Source organism: Naegleria gruberi (assembly GCF_000004985.1).
Source record: "Naegleria gruberi genomic scaffold NAEGRscaffold_3, whole genome shotgun sequence".
NCBI classification, from domain to species: domain Eukaryota; phylum Heterolobosea; class Eutetramitea; order Acrasida; family Naegleriidae; genus Naegleria; species Naegleria gruberi.
The window spans coordinates 98581-118436 of NW_003163324.1; the positions used below are offsets into that span (position 1 = coordinate 98581).

The following is a 19856-nucleotide window of genomic DNA, read 5'->3' on the forward strand; positions in this document are numbered from 1 at the left end:
CTTCTTGTGGTGATGATGATACAGATGATGATTTATTCCTATTATTTTCCTCTCCATTATCATCATCATGATGCTGCTGTTGTTCTTGTTATGATGAATGTTCCGCTCTTCTAGTTCTATTACATTGCTCATGTCCCCCACCACATGATGTTGTTGTTGTTGGTTTTGTGGTGGACATTTTTCTTCGAGTGACTGTTCGTTGTTGTTGTGATTTTGATGGATGAGCTGTTAATGTGAATTGGGAAGAGCGAAGGATTTTATTGGATTGATGTGTTCAAAACCTTCTTTTGTTACTTTGACATATTTTATGCATGTGAAAAAGTTCAATAATAGTTGTGAAGAATAATTAATGTAAACAATTGCTACAAACAAAAATCAGTTATTTAATTAATTCTTCATTGTCAATTATTCCTCTTTATATTGTAAGATCTATTAATTGTTTCATTTCAGTGAAGTATTTTGTTCCTTCTTCAGTAATAAAATTGTTTCTAATATCAAGTTTGGTCAATTGTTTCAATTCACTAATGTATTTAGCTCCTTCATTACGAATCTTATTGTTATTAATATAGAGATAGATCAATTTCTTCAATTCTCCAATAGGCATAGCTCCTTTATCGCCTAAATGATTAGTTTTAATATCAAGATAGATCAATTGTTTCAATTCACTTAAATATTGAGCTCCTTCATCTCCAATTCTATTATAAGATAAATCAAGACTTTTTAATTGTGCCAATTGACCAAAATATTCAAGTCCTTCATCACCAATATCATTTTTACAAATATCAAGATTTTTCAATTGATTCAATGAACTAATGAATTTAGATCCTTCATTTCCAATACGATTGCTATTAATATGAAGAGTGGTCAATTGTTTCATTTTGCTTACATATTTAGCTCCTTCATCACCAAGCCAATTACTGGAAATATCAAGACAGGTCAATTGTGTTAATTCACTTAAATATTTAGCTCCTTCAGCACCAATATCATTTTCATCAATAGAAAGAGTGGTCAATTGTTTCAATTCACTTATGTATTTAGATCCTTCATTACCAACACGATTGCAAAAAATAATAAGAGTGGTCAATTGTTTCAATTCTCTTAAATGTTTAGCTCCATACTCAGAAATACCATTACTAGGAATACTAAGATAGGTCAATTGTTTCAATTCACTAATATATCGAACTCCCTCATCACCAATATGACTTCCATAAATCGTAAGTTTGGTCAATTGTTTCAATTCACTTATATATTTAACTCCTTCTTCATCATCACATCTAATGATAAGTTTAGTTAATGATTTCATCAAGATTAATTTTCTATAGGTATCCCTTGTGATCACACCAACTTTAAGAGTTGCAATATTCTGTAAAAATCGGCCACTCATTCCACCAACACCACCAAATCTACAATTCAGATTGAGATGATTACATGTTGATAAAATAACATGGAACCACTCTTTGGATACCAATGCACAATTCATGACAATAAATTTAAAATCATCCAAGAAGGACAAAATTTCATAAATAATGTCAGTGGGGAATTTATAATCTTGCGACAGTAAGTTCTCCGTACTTGTTTCTGCTTCTTCTTTGTGTGAAAGTTGGATACACATTGTGTGTTTGTCCATTTTTTTTGATAAATCAGCGGATCAACTTGTCAAGAGTTAACAATCAATATGGCAAAAACGTGGTCTTCATGTACAGCCGCTACAGTATTGTTAGGTTGTTTGGTATTTTAAGAAATAAACAAGTTATCTTTGAACAGCTTCCTCTTCAGAAAGTCCACAACATCCATATTCATACTAGTGATTAAATATTGATGTTGTAACATTATCGTAATCCATTAATTTGGTACCTTGTTGTCAAGCGACTGGCTAATAATTACCATAATTGCAAAAGGTGGTGAGTTCAGTGTTTTTCTATTTTTCCAATTAATTATATTTCAAATATTCCATAAATCTAATACTATCTATTATCAAGAAGCGAGTGATTTGGCGCCAATTTGAAACTGGGTTGGATAAGACAGTTACATTTTACAAATTAAGAAATTACCTAAAATGTAAATTTCAAAAAAATGTACATAAAACCATCAAGATCCTCTTCACAGCTGAACAAACACTTCATATTCCTATTGATTCTCATCATATTGTCCATTTCCTTCATTAATGCACAATCCAAGACAATCATCTTCCTTCCCTTCTGTTCCTCCCTCACAATCTCTCCAACCAGTAAGGTATTGAGCTCCAACTCACTCTCTCTTACAATATCAGCTCCGAACACTCTGTGGTAGGTTTATCATATATTCGGAATGTTAACATTTGTAAATTGTTAAGGTTGCCAAAATCAACAGGCCAATATTATCAATTGAACACCTTGACAGCGAGTGATGCTACTGAACAGATCAAGTCACTAGTCGTTCTGTCTGATCCTAAGGCTGGTGTTGCTAGATCTCCTTCAACTGTTTCTGTTCTATCTGCTTCATCATTTAGTGTTCAATTTACTGGATTGACTAGCAATGCTCGATTCACATTATTAATTGCTTATGGATTTGCTTATTTGGATGTGGAAACTACCAGTTATGTTCAATTAATTATGATATCCTCACAGTCAGTGTATAACTATGCTACAGGAACAGCTCAAATTGAGACATTTGCTTTACAGAACTCGTATGAGAGCTCATTGGGTCAATTTTGTTTATCTAATTTATCTCCATATGCATTGACATATCTTTCTCAAATTGATAATATTCGAAACAATGTATTTTCATCTCCATATCTTCAATCTCAAAAATTAATTCTCAATGGTAAATGGAATGGACAACCAACTTTACAAAAAATTACAGAATTTGTTTCGAATGGATTCACCTATCAATTGAAGAGTAGTATTGATATCCAATTCCAAGAATTAGCAAATACTCAAATCATAATTCCTTTACAATTCAAGAGACATATTGGAGCTGTCTTTGAAAAGATTGATATTGATGATTTCAAGATTAGTGAAAGACCAGCTGATCCGCAAGAATTGGAAAGTCTATTCGAAAGGATACGTCAAGAAACTATCTTTTACAAGGTGAGTCTTGATCCTAATACCGCTCCAGTCTCTCAGGAATATTTAACAGGAGCAGCTGCTGAAACTAATGTTGCCATTCTAATGACCTATGCCTATTACTGGGCAGATTTCTTTGATTGGTATCGTAATCCAATGGTCAGAGTGATAATCAAGGATGGTATTATTGGAATGATTAGTATTTCAGTGGCAGGTCTCAATTATTTCACATGTCCTTATGGTTCTCTTCGTAGTGAGATACAACACTTTACTCAGGGAGACTCCTACCATTCGATTGGTTATTCCTCCATCCATTCGATATACACATTTGCCTATGATCAAAAGAATTGGAAAATCAATACGCAAGTGAATATCAATACTAATGGAATGGTTGCAAATGTTGCCAGCCTGTCAAATTTTGAAAATTCCTTGAGTTGCATTGATGGAAATTTCAAAGTAACCCTCTCGGATAATGTACTAGCAGATTATGAAAGCTTTTTCACTGATAACTATATGATTTCCAAGATTGATACTAGAATGTCCATTCAGTCAATTGAAAATTTTACACTTCTCTACGTTGACGATTTGGGAAGTGAATTCACAGGCCCATTAATTACACCAGAGAGTTTCGTTGGAGATTTGCAATTCAATCCAGGATTTTGTGATGAAACTATTGGTACTGGATTAGGAAATCAATTATCTTACTATTTTTCTTCTAGTGATTTTTCAGTCGAAAGGTTTCCAGAATATTCGACAAGATTGAGCTATGAAAATGGAGTTTCTTATCTTTCAGATACAAATTCTGTTGGTTTAAAGTATTCCAATCATGAATATTTGCAGGATTTCTCCATAGAAATTGATCAATCTATTCTATTATATAAGGAACCCAAAGTTTCATCTGTGAATTTCACATTAATTCCAAATCGTTCAGAATGGAATGAAATGAATGCTACAATTCAAATATTTTCCTTTAACAGTGGGGATTGGGGTGGTGAATTCACTGTTGAATTGACTTGTTCCTATCCAATCATAATTTCCAATAATTCGCCTCAGAAATTCAACGTGGAGCCAGGACAAAACTTTACAGCCTTCTTCACTGTCAAGAGTGATTTCGACTCGTGCAAAACTGTATCCCTCCAATCTGTGTGTGATTTCAAAATTTCCATCAAGAAAGAACAATTGTGGACTAATCTAGAAAAGGAAATTTCTGCCCATGAATCTGTGGCCATAGATTATGGATATTTCATTCCAAGATGTCAAGCCAAATATAATGAACCATTCCTCTGGCTGGAGAATATGACCCTATCCTCTCCATATTTCCAGAGAAGTGCCCATGATGGATTTGTCAACTCAATTCTCGTAGTTTTGAAAACTAATAGTTCAGATTTAATCCTTTCGAATATTGCAAGCGGTCTGTTGGCAGATTCTAATAATCCATTCCACTCATGGAAAGATTACTCAATTATTATGCAACATGCTGAATATTACATGTTGAACTTTACGATTTCAAGCACAAACGTTGCTAGAATTTTAAGTGAACGAGTTGACCAAACGCTTTACACATTCTCCCTCAATTTAACTCTATTAGATAATTATATTTGTTGGTCAACAAATGGAAAAGGAGGAATCTTCCCATTTTCCTTTAGTGTTGCCTACGATTGTCCAATCGAGTATACCGGTATCCAATGTGATATTCCATTATGTTATGGAATTAATGCAACCAATTATACGAACGTATGTTCAGGTCATGGTGATTGTGTATCGCCAGATTATTGTTCCTGTCATGCAAATTACACATCTGCCACCTGTTCTGTTCCTATTTGTTATGGTGTTCGTGGAGATAATTTATCTACTTGCTCATCCAAAGGTTCTTGTATAGATGCTAATACCTGTACCTGTCAGAATGGTTATACAGGTGTCAATTGTGAAATTCCAATTTGTTTCAATGTTCCAGCTAATTTTTCACATTCATGTTATGGACATGGTAACTGCATTGATCATGATCTTTGTTCATGTAATGATGGATACACTGCTTCATTGAATTGTTCACTTCCAATATGTTATGGATTAGATTCTAGTCAGCTAATTGTTTGTTCTTCACATGGACAATGTTTGGCTCCAAATAATTGTTCATGTTTTGATGGTTTTACATTCGATAATTGTTCAATTCCAATTTGTTACAATATTGATGCTTCCAATAGTTCAGTGTGTACTGGATTTGGTGAATGTTATTCTCCAAATAATTGTAAATGTCATGAAAATCATATTGGATTACAATGTGAAATTCCAATTTGTTTTGGAGTTCCATCAAATGAAACTCAGTCGTGTAATGGTAATGGACAATGTATTCAATATAATGAATGTGTGTGTCATTTAGATTATACAGGACTCAATTGCTCCATTCCAATATGTTTTGGAAGTAATGCCACCAACCCAACTGTTTGTTCTTCGCATGGCGTTTGCCAAGCACCAGATCAATGTCAATGTCATGAAGGATATACTGGAATACAATGTGAAATTCCAATTTGTTTCAACATTCCAGCAACCAATTCCAGCACATGTTCATTCCATGGAGAATGTATCGACCATAATCTTTGCACATGTCATGATGGATACACTGCTGCATTGAATTGCTCCCTTCCAATATGTTATGGATTAGATTCTAGTCAATCAATGGTTTGTTCTTCACATGGTCAATGTTTGGCTCCAAATAACTGTACATGTTTTGATGGTTTTACATTCGATAATTGTTCCATTCCAATTTGTTACAACATAGATGCTTCCAATAGTTCAGTATGTAGTGGATTTGGTGAATGTTATTCTCCAAATAATTGTAAATGTCATGAAAATCATATTGGATTACAATGTGAAATTCCAATTTGTTTTGGCGTGCCATCAAATGAAACTCAAGCTTGCAATGGTAACGGACAATGTATTCAATATAACGAGTGTGTGTGCCACTCAGATTATACAGGAATAGACTGTTCAATTCCAATATGTTTTGGAATTAATGCTACTAATCAAAGTCATGTTTGTTTTTCACATGGTATTTGTCAAAAACCAGATCAATGCCAATGTCATGAAGGATATACTGGAATGCAATGTGAAATTCCAATTTGTTTCAATATTCCAGCTATTAATTCCAGCACATGTTCATTCCATGGAGAATGCATTGATTTCAATCATTGTTCTTGTCATGATGGATACACTGCTTCATTGAATTGTTCACTTCCAATATGTTATGGATTGGATTCTAGTCAGCTAATGGTTTGTTCTTCACATGGTCAATGTTTGGCTCCAAATAATTGTTCATGTTATGAAGGATATACAGCTGAAAATTGTTCCATTCCAATTTGTTACAACATTGATGCTTCCAATAGTTCAGTATGTAGTGGATTTGGTGAATGTACTTTTCCAAATAATTGTAAATGTCATGAAAATCATGTTGGATTACAGTGTGAAATTCCACTTTGTTTTGGCGTGCCATCAAATGAAACTCAGTCTTGCAATGGTAATGGACAATGTGTTCAATATAATGAATGTGTGTGTCATTCAAATTATACAGGAATAGATTGCTCAATTCCATTATGTTTCAATATCAATGCCACCAACCCAACTGTTTGTTCTTCGCATGGTATTTGTCAATCACCAGATCAATGCCAATGTCATGAAGGATATACTGGAATGCAATGTGAAATTCCAATTTGTTTCAACATTTCAGCTAATGATTCCAGTACATGTTCATCCCATGGAGAATGTATCGATTTCATGATCTTTCACTGTCATGATGGATACACTTCAGCAAATTGTTCAATTCCAATATGTTATGGATTAGATTCTAGTCAATCAATGGTTTGTTCTTCACATGGACAATGTTTGGCTCCAAATAACTGTACATGTTTTGATGGTTTTACATCTGATAATTGTTCAATTCCAATTTGTTACAACATAGATGCTTCCAATAGTTCAGTATGTAGTGGATTTGGTGAATGTTACTTTTCCAAATAATTGTAAATGTCATGAAAATCATGTTGGATTACAGTGTGAAATTCCACTTTGTTTTGGCGTGCCATCAAATGAAACTCAATCTTGCAATGGTAATGGACAATGTGTTCAATATAATGAATGTGTGTGTCATTCAAATTATACAGGAATAGATTGCTCAATTCCATTATGTTTCAATATCAATGCCACCAACCCAACTGTTTGTTCTTCGCATGGTATTTGTCAATCACCAGATCAATGCCAATGTCATGAAGGATATACTGGAATGCAATGTGAAATTCCAATTTGTTTCAACATTTCAGCTAATGATTCCAGTACATGTTCATCTCATGGAGAATGTATCGATCATGATCTGTTGCACATGTCATGATGGATACACTTCAGAAAATTGTTCAATTCCAATATGTTATGGATTAGATTCCAGTCAGTCAATGGTTTGCTCCTCGCATGGCCAATGCTTAGCTCCAAATAATTGTTCGTGTTTTGAAGGTTTTACATTCGATAATTGTTCCATTCCAATTTGTTACAACATAGACGCCACCAACCAATCAGTATGTAGTGGATTTGGTGAATGTTCTTCTCCAAATAATTGTAAATGTCATGAAAATCATGTGGGATTACAATGTGAAATTCCGCTATGTTTTGGAATTGCATCAAATGAAACTTTGGCATCGTGCAATGGAAACGGCCATTGTTTTGCAGTGGATTCTTGCTCTTGTAATCAAAATTATACTGGAGCCAATTGTTCTATTCCTATTTGCTTTGACTTCAATGCCACCAATTCGAAGGTATGTTCGGGACATGGAAGTTGTTCGAAACCAAACTATTGCGAATGTTTTGAAGGTTATATGGACACCCAATGTGAAACTCCAATTTGTTTTGATATTCCAGCAACTATGAATAATACCTGTTCTGAAAATGGCATTTGCCAAGATTACAATCATTGTAATTGTAGCTCTGGGTTTACTTCTTCAAATTGTTCAATTCCTATTTGTTTCGGTTCGAATGCCACTGACGAAACAGTATGTTCCTCACATGGTCAATGTCTTTCTCCTAATAATTGTTCCTGCAGTGATGGATACATGCATTCAGATTGTTCTCATCCAATTTGTTTCGGGCTTGAATCAACTAATCGAAACTCTTGTTCTACTCATGGCACTTGCATTTCACCAAATTCATGTCAATGTGATGGCAATCATGTAGGTGACATGTGCGAAATTCCACTTTGTTTCAATATCCCGGCCAATCATAACTCAACTTGCAGCTCAAGTGGAAAATGCATTGGTGTGAATTTGTGTGAATGTTATGGAAATTTCACAGGAATGAACTGTTCTGTTCCAATTTGTTTTGATGAGAATTCAACTTCCATTATGAGTTGCTCGTCGAGAGGAAGATGTATTGGACCCAACCTGTGTGAATGTCAAGTTGGATATACTGGTAGCGTTTGTGAGTATCCTGTTTGTTACGGTTTCTATTCGGAAGATGTAAATTCATGTTCAGGACATGGAGAATGTATTGACTATAACAAATGTCAATGTGAAAATGGGTACGTTACTGAGAATTGTTCCATTCCTGTGTGTTTTGGTTTGAATAGTTCAGATTCCAATGTTTGTGCTTCCCATGGCGATTGCTTGTCACCAAATAATTGTTCATGCCATGAAGGATTTACATCAATCAATTGTTCCATTTCAATTTGTTATAATTCACCTGCCACTGACCCATTTGCATGCAATGGAAAAGGAAATTGTGTAAATCCAAATGAATGCGCCTGTCAAGAAGGTAACATAGGATTACAATGTGAGATTCCACTTTGTTTTGGCGTGCCATCAAATGAAACTCAGTCTTGTAGTGGTAATGGAGAATGTATTCAATATAATGAATGTATGTGTCATTCAAATTTTACAGGACTCAATTGTTCCATTCCAATATGTTTTGGTATAAATGCCACTGATCAAAGTCACGTTTGTTTTTCACATGGTATTTGTCAAGAACCAGATCAGTGTCAGTGTCATGAAGGATATACTGGAATACAATGTGAAATTCCAATTTGTTTCAATATTCCAGCAACCAATTCCAGTACCTGTGCATCCAATGGAGTTTGCATTGATTTCAATAATTGTTCTTGTCTTGATGGATACACTTCGGAAAATTGCTCCCTCCCAATATGTTATGAATTGGATTCTGGTAAATCAATGGTTTGTTCTTCACATGGTCAATGTTTGGCTCCAAATAATTGTACATGCCTTGAAAGATTTACATTCGATAATTGCTCCATTCCAATTTGTTACAATATTGATGCTTCAAATAGTTCAGTATGTAGTGGATTTGGTGAATGTTCTTCTCCAAATAATTGCAAATGTCATGAAAATCATATTGGATTACAATGTGAAATTCCACTTTGTTTTGGAATTCCATCAAATGAAACTCAGTCGTGTAATGGTAATGGACAATGTATTCAATATAATGAATGTGTGTGTAATTCAGATTATACAGGAATAGACTGTTCAATTCCAATATGTTTTGGAAGTAATGCCACCAACCTAACTGTTTGTTCTTCGCATGGTATTTGTCAATCACCAGATCAATGTCAATGCCAAGAAGGATACACAGGTACCAACTGTGAAATTCCCATTTGTTTCAACATTCCAGCTAATGATTCCAGTACATGTTCATCCAATGGAGAGTGCATTGATTTCAATAATTGTTCTTGTCATGATGGATACACTTCAGAAAATTGTTCAATTCCAATATGTTTCAATTTGAATAGTACTGATTCTAGTGTTTGTAACTCTAATGGAATTTGTACTTCCCCTGACAAGTGTCAATGCCAAGAAAATTTCACAGGTGAAAATTGCTCAATTCCAATATGTTTCGGATTGGCAGCAAACTCAAGCGGGGCATGCTCCGCATCTGGAAGTTGTGTTTATCCCAATACATGCCTCTGCAACCAAGGAATCATTGGCATTAATTGTGAAATACCTTCCTGTTTTGGAATATTCCAAAATAATAGCCAATCCTGCTCAGGAAATGGAATTTGCATTGAACTGAACAAATGCTCATGCTACCTAAACTTCACAGGTGAATCCTGCTTAATTTCTGCATGTAATGGTATTGCCTCTAATGATAGCTCTGTTTGTTCCGGAAAAGGAAAATGCACAGCTCCAAATCTTTGTGAATCATGTGAGGAAAATTACTTTGGAGAATGGTGTGAAATTTCACAATGTTTTGGAATATTCTCGAATCAGAGTCAAGTTTGTTCTGAAAATGGAAAGTGTGAATCTTACAATAATTGTAATTGCTCAATGGGTTATGTTGGGGAAAATTGTAATATTCCTGTATGCTTTAAAATTAATTCAACCGATGAAAATGTTTGTAATTCTAATGGAATTTGTACTTCTCCTGATTTGTGTTCATGTAATTCCAAATATGGAGGTTTAGAATGTTCAGAACCGAAATGTTTTGGAAAAACAACATTAGAAGGTGCATGCAGCTCGAAAGGTAATTGCACACAACCAGATTCATGTACTTGTGAGAAAGGTTTCTTTGGTATTTCATGTGAATTGCATTCTTGTTTTGGAATTCAATTGAATGATTCGAGTGTGATTTGTTCTGGACATGGTGAATGCAAATCTCTGGACGAATGTGAATGTGACAGTGGTTACTTAGGTGAATCATGCTCCATCCACACCTGTTTTGGGATTACATTCAATGAGAGTGGTGTTTGCAGTGGAAATGGAAGTTGCTCAAGTTTGGACAACTGTACCTGTTATGGAGATGGAAAATTCTATGCAAATTGTACTTTAATTCCAAGTGATTCTCCAATAATTGATAGTGATGTACCTTCGAATCATACAGAAATATCCAATAATTCAAGTTCTTATCCAAATTGCTTTAACATTTCGGCAAATCATTCGAATGTTTGCAATGGAAATGGAAATTGCACAAGTGAAAATGAATGCAAATGCAGAGAGGGATATTTTGGTGGGGAATGTTCTCTATTTGCATGTTTTGGAAAGGAATCAGCTGATTCAAGTGTTTGTTCATCCAATGGAATATGCGCGAGTCCAAATACTTGTAAATGTCGACCAGAAAGATATGGCTCTCAGTGTCAACTTGTCAAATGTTTTGAAATTCTTTCTAATCAGTCCAATGTTTGTTCCAGTAAGGGTTCATGTCAAGATACCAACGCATGCATATGTAATGAGGGCTATTTCGGCCCCATGTGTAATATCACAAGTTGTGAAGGAATTTTGAGTAATAATTCTCAAGTTTGTAATGGAAGTGGACAATGCACTCATTACAACACTTGCCAATGTAAGGAAGGATTCATTGGATTGAACTGCCAATTCACCAAATGCAACTCTACATCGTGTAGGCATGGAAGTTGCATCACTACCTCTCAGTGTGAATGCGAAAGTGGATGGACAAGCTCGGAATGCAATCTTCCTATTTGTTACGATTTGTTGGCAAGTGACTCGAATGTTTGTTCTACACATGGCAAATGTATAGCTCCAAATAAGTGTAACTGCTCCACAAATCCATTGTACATGGGTGATAAGTGCCAATACTTACAATTAGATAGTTTGCAATGTAGTATTAATCCATCACTCAATTTGATACCAATTGAGTGGACAATTTCAGGATTGGATAAAATAACATTTGATATGAGCTCGAAGGAAATACTTGTTAGAAACAGTATCCCATACAGTACATCTCTCCATTCCAAATCAAAATTCAACTACGAGCTCAATATTTACAACACTGGAAAGCGATCTTTCAATTATCAAATTAATTCATTCTGTGAAAATGGAATTTCATTCAAACAATTGGGAATTTCTTCTCAATTCGGATTATTACAAGAAGGAAACAATGCAAATATTAAGGATTTACAAAATATTGGATTTGCTCTCTTTTGGAATGATGAAAGTTTGAAATATGAAGATATTAAATGTCATGTCGAATTAATAGTCAATCCGAAAGATCAATTCGATGAATGTCAACACTACGATTCGAATACTGAAACATCCTCCAAATATAATATTACTCTCATATTGGAACGTACAAATGTTTGTCAATTTTTGAAAGAAACAGATTTACCACTGACCTTTTCAAGCACTCAATTGTCAACCATGAGTGAAATAGCTCTAATTGATGAAAATATTCTTTCAGATAACGATATTCTCAAAATTATTAATACATTCACTCAAAAGAGGAATAACTGGCAAATAATTAATAAGGACAACAGTACTCTTCAAGCTAACATCTTGTTAACTGCCCAGTTGAGTAATCCAAACAATGAATTGGGACTTTTTGTTCCATCTCTGATATGTAAGGATGAAAGAATTGTTGATGACATAGAATTTACCACAGAATATCTTTCCAATCAATCTCCATTCTCCATTTCTCACTCTCTACAAAAGATTCAATTCCAATTCAATGTTACAATTAAGAATGTTTCGAATTATGTTGATTATGGTAGAGTGAGAGGAGGAAAGGAAGGAATGGCAACAGTTCTCATTGAGGACATGCTCCTTAATTGTTCTCTCATTCTCCTACCAAATCCATCTGAGTGTTGGTCCAACACGAATAGAAATTCCACATTCTCCAAATATATCATTTCACACTTTACACTGCCAATTGTTTCTGGTGAATTTTCATTCTTCCAAGCTGTGAGATCCTTCGAAATAGGTATCATTACACTTACCTACACTTGTATGGGCATTGGTTTTGCATCCATGATATGCACGACCAAAGTTCCTCGAGATCGAAAACATTCTCTGCTCCAACTTGTAGAATTTGTCAAGGAAAAGAGAAGAAACAAACTCAACTCTACATCTGATGACTCCAAACCACTCCTAGAGAATCAAATTGATAGGCCATACTGTGAAAATTGTGGTCATCACACTCGGAAGAAAGCTCGTTATGCCATTCGTGTGGAAAATTATGATGCTAATTGCGAAATGTTCATTTGTGAGAATCAGGTATGTTTTGAAGCCATGATCTCTCTCCACAATAGAGGATACTCCCATCACTATCAATGTTTCGACTTGGATAAAGAAGAAGATTGTCAACTCATGATTGAAACACCATTCAAGACACTTGCTGATAATTTTGATGAGTCGGATATTTATGAATCTATGGATATTGAATTTCCAATACCTTCCGATATCAATGATGATGAAGAAGATGACTCTGATTTATTCTAATCTAAATTGTTGGTATTTTTTTAATATAATAAAAAATAACAACTTGTTTTATTTAAATTTTGGCGGGAATGAAGAGTGAACTTGTAAAACCATAAAAAAAAAATGGGTCAACCAATGAATAGACAATTACAGCACACTGGTTTGATATCAGAAAGTGTAAATGAAGTATTCGCATCGGAAGATGAAACTCTCTCGGAAAATGTAACAATTTCTGATCAGAATAACCCTCTATTTGTTTTTGATATATTGTCTGAGATTTTCTCATATTTGGATAATTTTACAGTTTATTTGAGATGTGTATTGGTTTGTAAAACTTGGAGATATTGTGCTTGGCATTTGTTGGATGAATTTAATTTTAGATATGATGATTTGGATTTGTTATTTTATGGGAAAGAGGGAGAACGAATTGCCAAGCAATTTAATCCTTCTCTTGGAAGATCGGAGGCAGTCCGATTGAATAATACTCAAATGTTGGAGTACATGTTGAATTTAATTGTGAGAAATGCTAGATATTTGAAAAAGTTTAATGTTGTTGGAGCACAACAGAATGAGGATATTAAAAAGATGATCAATGATGAGAGAATTGCACTCTTGATGAGATCTTGCTCTGAAAACTTGGAAATGTTGGATTTATCTTCTTGCGATAATTTGAAAGAGGTTTCGTATAGTCAAATACTGAACAAGTGTAGAAAAACTTTGAAATCACTCAAACTCAGATGTAGTTTAAGCATTAGAGATACCTTTGCTAAGGATTATATTTCAACACTGGAATCTTTGGAGTATCTCAATCTTTCGAAATGTTGTTACATTGGACTTTATAGTTTAATACCAATTTCTACCAATTGTACGAAATTGAGAGTTTTGGATGTGTCTGGATGCACGTCATTTTATGGATTTAGCTTTTTAAGGAATTGTACAGTATTGGAAGAGTTACATGTACAAACAACATATTTTTCCTCAGATGATTTCCAATACATTCCAAATTCATTGAAAATTTTGGATGTGCAAAATTGCGAACAAGTGAGAAGGTTGAATCATGTAGCAAACTTGGAACACTTGGAGGAAATCAACCTTTCCTACAATAACATTCAACTTGAAGGAGAGTGGAAGAATCACGTTATGAAATGGAAAATTCTAAAGGCAATTTCAGTACCAGTTGGCTGCGAGTTATTAGACCAAACACCATACTTGAAACATTTAGAAATTGGTTTCCTTGAAGCCTCTGCTAGCATTACAATGCTAAGTGTTCTCAAGAGGTCTCATTCATTCACAGAGGAAGATTCAACAGCCAAGCTCAGCACCAATCTGAAACATTTACTCATAACTGATTCACACCTTACTCACTCTTTTGTTGAAGAATTGAAATACTATTGTCCTTCAATAGTATTAAAAACTCGACGTTGCAATATCTAGTCTTAGACCATTGCCTTTGTTTCATCCATAATAATCATGTTGTGGTTGAAAGTTCAAGAAGAAAAGTGAAAAGAAAAAAATGAGTGAAGAAGAAATTATTGATTTTGGAGGTGATGACCTTTTCCAAGTCGACCCTTCCTACTACAGGCAACCAAAACCAAATCGTGTAGAAATTATTAAAATCGATAATACAGATATTGAAATTAAAGTGAGCATTTTGGGTAAATATTTAATTAGTAGACTTTCGGAAGTTGAAATTCGATTTTTTTAATTTATTTTTTAATTTATTATTATTTTCATCACATTCATCATCACCATATCATCACAAATATTGTATTGATAAATAATAATAGGAGAACACAGTTTATGGGGAAATTACTTGTGGAATTCTGCTAGATGTTTATGCCAATACTTTTACGAAAATCCATCCGCCATTCAAGGTAAAACAGTGATTGAATTAGGAGCTGCAGGAGGTCTTCCAAGTTTAGCTTGTGGCAAACTCGGAGCCAAGAAGGTTATTATTACCGATATTGATGATGGAGATTTAATTCCAAATCTCAAGAGGAATGTTGCATTGAATTTTGATGAAGATAACACTGTGATGGAAGTGAGAGGACATGCTTGGGGTGAAAAATTAGAACAAACATTCGGAAAAGGAGAGGAGAAGGAAACTTTTGATATCATTCTGTTGAGTGACTTGTTGTTCAATCATTTTTGTCATTCTCAATTGTTGGACAGTTGTGAATATTTGTCACATCCTAATACTTTAATTTATGTCGGATATTCGTAAGTAATTGTTAATTTCAAATAATACTTATTGTATAATATTATTATTAATAATAATTAAATAATAATTTTAATAATATTTAGACATCACCGACCTTGGTTGATTAAGGAAGATATGAATTTATTTAAATTGGCCACAGAGAGAGGATTCAAAGTGGAATATGGATTCCAGAGGAAGTATCCACCAATGTTTGAAAATGATCCAGGTGATTATGAAGAAAGATCTACTGTTCATGTTCAAATTATGAGACCACCATCACACAATTAGCTTAATATCTATTAAATATTTTGATCACATGCTTAATGATAACAAGTGATCTTTTGTGTTAAATTCAAGACAAAACAATCCAAGTTAAATACAATGAAAAGTATAATAATACACTATATTTATACAATTTAGTTCAAGAGGGAAGCAACAGATGGGTCTTGAGCCAAAGCTTCAGCAACCTTACTGACAGCAGCATTGATATTTCTGGCATGGTCCAAAGCACCCCAAACGACAATGGTGGTCTTCTTCAACATATGACCACAGACACAAGTCTTTTGAGTAGAATTGGAGACAAATTCAGAGTCATCAGCTCTCATACCCATGAATTTAACACCACCCAAAGTGCAAGAAATTGGAGCACCAGCACTAGTCTTAATAGCATTAGCCAAAGTGGCAGCTTCTTGAGCAGAAACATTCCATTGACCAGCCAAACCCCACATACTTCCATCAGCACCCATCAACAAGACAGCAGAAGCACCAGATTGAGCAAGAGGAGCCAACAAAGCACCTTGAACCCAAGCAGTCCATGGAAGAGAAGCCATTTTTGTATAATAATTAAGGAGGTTGTTTTTTTTAATAAGAAAAAAGTGGTTGAGTGATGATGTGGAGCCTTATTACACAACAATCACAAACAACACTCTCACCTCCGCTGCTCTCACACGCACACTGAGAGAGTTTGTGAAGAACAATATGAACGTTTATTGTCGATTACTGTATCGCTCTTTTATGGCGGGAAACTTGTAGCTTCCTTCAAAATTCGAGCAACTTGATTGGAACCTTAATTGGCTGAAAAGTTTACAATGACGAATATGGTGAATATTGTTAACAAGGGTTTCATAATGGTGAAATATTGTATCGTTAAGAGGGTACTTGACTTTGATTTTTTTAACAGTCAAGTTGACTTTCAGTGTTCTAAGAAATTGTTAACAGTTTACAACAATTTTAATGGATTACAGTATTATCCACTTTCCACATCTTTCTGCAACACTGTATTAATACAGAATAAACCAGCCGAACTCGAACGAAATTACTATGAATTTCATTCAATTTCGTCATCTTGTTGACTTTTTAAGAATCCACTTACATTTTTCTATTAAAAAAAAATGAGCAAACATCTAGAGGGTGAAATTCTCTCACCCTCAACAAGAACATTTTCATCATCACGTGATGATGAACTTGAAACTTTTCATCAACTGCAGCAACGAATTCTTCATCATCATCATGAGGGGAAGAATATTTCATCATCATCGGCACCTTCGGATCATGAAATTAAAATCAAATTGAATACACGAGATGGAGGAAATGAGGATGATGCAGATGATGCACAAATTAAATACTTGATACCTCCTAATGAATTAAACATGCAAGGATCCGAATTATTTATGAAGGCTTCACCCATGTTGGAGGCAATTAGAATGAAGTTTAGACAAGGAAGGGCTGGGGGAAGAAAAAGATATTGTCTCATGCCCTATGATTTGGATTTGACAATGATTACATCACGAATTATTGCAACTTCACTTCCCACTTTGAATTGGTTTGTTGGATATTTTAGAAATGATGCTAGTGTTTTGGCAAAGTTTTTGGAGGAAATGTATGGAAAGGATCATTATATGATTTATAACTTGTCAGAATTCCGATATGAGAAACAAGTTTTTGATGGAAAGGTTGTTGATTTGAATTTTCCTGATCACTATAATCCACCATTGGACTTGTTAATGATGGGTTGCAAGAGTATTCAAGATTGGCTTGCAAGAGATGAGAAAAATGTTGCATTAATTCATTGTGCTGGTGGAAAGGGAAGAACAGGAACATTTATTACTGCCTACTTTTTATATTGGTATGTTTTATTTTACTGTTTTCTTATTCAAATAATAATATGTTTAATATTTTATGTAAAATATTTAAACTGTTTAATTTGCATTTCTAATAGTTCACTTTTCCGTGATGCAATGGATGCACTCATGTATTTTGCTCTGATGAGAATGGAAAAACCTGTCAACCCATTCTCAGTTTGTCAGAATGGTGGTATTAATTCTCCATCTCAAATCAGATACATTACCTACATTCAACATTTGCTGGAAAATAAGTTTGGATCCAAATCTCAACGACACACTACCACTAACCCTCAATCTTACTTGTACAATAATACGATATTCGAGAAGGATAACCTATTCTTGAAAAATCATTGTAACATTCCTGTAAAACAATGTGTTAAATTGGAAAAAATTGTAATAAGAGAAGCTAGTCAACAAATTGTTGACCATGTAAAAGCCAATACATTCTTGTGTGAAATTTGTGAATTGAGAATACACAAGTTTGAAGAGACTCATAGCCCAATTAGAAATACTCTAGATATTGAAGATTATGAAGTTAGAAAGGAGATTTTACTAACTTTTGGTAATGAATTTTGTGAAATTAATGGTAATTTATTGAAATTCAATTTACCGAAATCGGTAGCACTCTCTGGTGATGTCATTATCATTATGAGAATGAAGAATCATATCAAAATGAAAGAGTTTGCTAGAATTGGTTTCCACACTGCATTCCTCATTAATAATAGACTCTCCCTTACCAAGCCTGAAATTGATGGTGTTCACAGAAGAGAGACAGTTGGCTCAGATTTTGGAATGGATTTTTACTTTGAACATTCCAATAATGAAACAATTCAATCCACTACCACTGAATACTCTCTCAATAATCTCTACCAGTTACCAGAGCAACCTGCCACGCTCAGTCCTCATCACGTATTTTTATACGATACTGACTTCCACTTCCCTTATCATTCCTATCTCAAAACTCAGAGTGTTGAGAAAATAGAAACAACAACTATGGAAACTCTCTCCCCATCAGTCATCCACTCTCAACAAGTTGTTCACATCAGACCAATGAAATTCAAAGTCAAATTGGCACCAACCTTACACGAAATGGATCATGCCAAAGGTAAATTCATTTCACTCACCATAACTCTAGGTTAAAACTTACATGTTTGTAAATACGAGATGATATAATCTCTTGATAATTTATTATAAATTAATTTATTTAACAAATTTCGAATATATTCTTTTCGAAATCTTTTTGCTTATACATCGATTGGACCTTGTTGTACATAACCAATATCTTTCAGACTTCTTTGACTTCCATCAAATGAGGAAATTTCCTCCTCTCTCATCATACTCCATGCATTGTTATTCTTGAGAATGACAGAGTATCGACGAAGACTCTTTCTCGTTCTCTTTTCACACAAGGCACAAACAAGGAGAGTGATACACCCCAAAGCACACAAGGAAACAACAATGGTCACTGACAGAACTATATACAAATAGGAGAAGGGTTCTGTTTTCAGAACACCAAACTCCCCATTCAAATAACTGATTTGCTTAATTTCTAAAGTCTCATTTCTTGGCTGTTTACACACAACTTGAATATCAATTACCAAATGTTGATCCTTAGTTGACATGAACGAGGTTGAAAAACTCTTGACTGTTAAATTACTTTGAGGATATTGAGCTTCAATTAATTGTAAAGTTGGTGATACAGATCGTTCATTAATCAAATCATTCATCAATGAATAATCATCACGATTCAGCTCAACACTGGAATCCAAATAATGAATATAACCATGAACTCCCAACAAGTAATCCGACGTTGTGTAAGCATACTTTAAAAACCACTGAGCAACCTGTGAAGTACACTTCCTACAAAACACTCTTATTATATTATTCCTCAATTTCCTATCGAGTGATTGTGCCACCCCTCCACATGATATTTCAAATTGACGAATGTTGGCTACTAAAGTACTTGGATTTAATTCGGTAATGGAGTGAACAGCAATGAGCGTCGAATTGGTAAGGTAGGGAAAACGTATTGATGAAGCAACCAATAATAATTGGGAATTAGAATTGTGTGATGTGATCGATAGGGTTGCATTCAATCTCGGAATGATCAATAGCAATATAAGAATTGCCAAATTTAAAATTAAAATGATTTTCATAATTCAAATCTCTATGTAGAATGGGCTTCAATATTCCCTCAATTTTCAGCATATAATATTAAGGAAGTTGTTCTTCACAAAATTTAAAATCTTTGATTTCCCTCTTCTTGTTGGAGATCTTTTTTTAAGTGGTCTTTGAGCGT

The 19856-nt window shown here is 34.3% G+C and overlaps 7 protein-coding genes across 7 annotated transcripts; 5 read left to right on the top strand and 2 right to left on the bottom strand.

Moving 5' to 3' along the window:
- Positions 1–415: 415 nt before the first annotated feature.
- NAEGRDRAFT_62181 (LRR_RI domain-containing protein) lies at positions 416–1627 on the bottom strand (the record flags this gene model as incomplete). Its single annotated transcript, XM_002682357.1, has 1 exon — positions 416–1627. One exon carries the CDS (start codon positions 1625–1627, stop codon positions 416–418), a length of 1212 nt encoding a protein of 403 aa, XP_002682403.1.
- A 537-nt stretch (positions 1628–2164) lies between these two features.
- Positions 2165–7419, top strand: NAEGRDRAFT_62182 (uncharacterized protein; the record flags this gene model as incomplete). The annotated part of the gene is made up of 3 exons (XM_002682170.1): positions 2165–2232; positions 2333–7013; positions 7087–7419. The coding sequence occupies 3 exons, from the start codon at positions 2165–2167 to the stop codon at positions 7417–7419; spliced, it is 5082 nt and encodes a 1693-aa protein (XP_002682216.1).
- Positions 7420–7945: 526 nt separating this feature from the next.
- NAEGRDRAFT_62183 (uncharacterized protein) lies at positions 7946–13255 on the top strand (the record flags this gene model as incomplete). The annotated part of the gene is made up of 1 exon (XM_002682171.1): positions 7946–13255. One exon carries the CDS (start codon positions 7946–7948, stop codon positions 13253–13255), a length of 5310 nt encoding a protein of 1769 aa, XP_002682217.1.
- Positions 13256–13357: 102 nt separating this feature from the next.
- NAEGRDRAFT_56693 (F-box and leucine-rich repeat protein) lies at positions 13358–14891 on the top strand (the record flags this gene model as incomplete). The annotated part of the gene is made up of 1 exon (XM_002682172.1): positions 13358–14891. One exon carries the CDS (start codon positions 13358–13360, stop codon positions 14666–14668), a length of 1311 nt encoding a protein of 436 aa, XP_002682218.1. The 3' UTR covers positions 14669–14891.
- Positions 14892–15026: 135 nt separating this feature from the next.
- NAEGRDRAFT_30064 (uncharacterized protein) lies at positions 15027–15722 on the top strand (the record flags this gene model as incomplete). Its single annotated transcript, XM_002682173.1, has 2 exons — positions 15027–15454; positions 15539–15722. Coding segments are annotated over 2 exons (612 nt in total), but the record flags the coding sequence as incomplete, so codon positions are not given.
- Positions 15723–15952: 230 nt separating this feature from the next.
- NAEGRDRAFT_5296 (uncharacterized protein) lies at positions 15953–16255 on the bottom strand (the record flags this gene model as incomplete). Its single annotated transcript, XM_002682358.1, has 1 exon — positions 15953–16255. A coding segment is annotated over one exon (303 nt), but the record flags the coding sequence as incomplete, so codon positions are not given.
- Positions 16256–16825: 570 nt separating this feature from the next.
- Positions 16826–19852, top strand: NAEGRDRAFT_45633 (uncharacterized protein; the record flags this gene model as incomplete). Its single annotated transcript, XM_002682174.1, has 3 exons — positions 16826–17559; positions 17653–18662; positions 19830–19852. 3 exons carry the CDS (start codon positions 16826–16828, stop codon positions 19850–19852), a joined length of 1767 nt encoding a protein of 588 aa, XP_002682220.1.
- Positions 19853–19856: the final 4 nt, after the last annotated feature.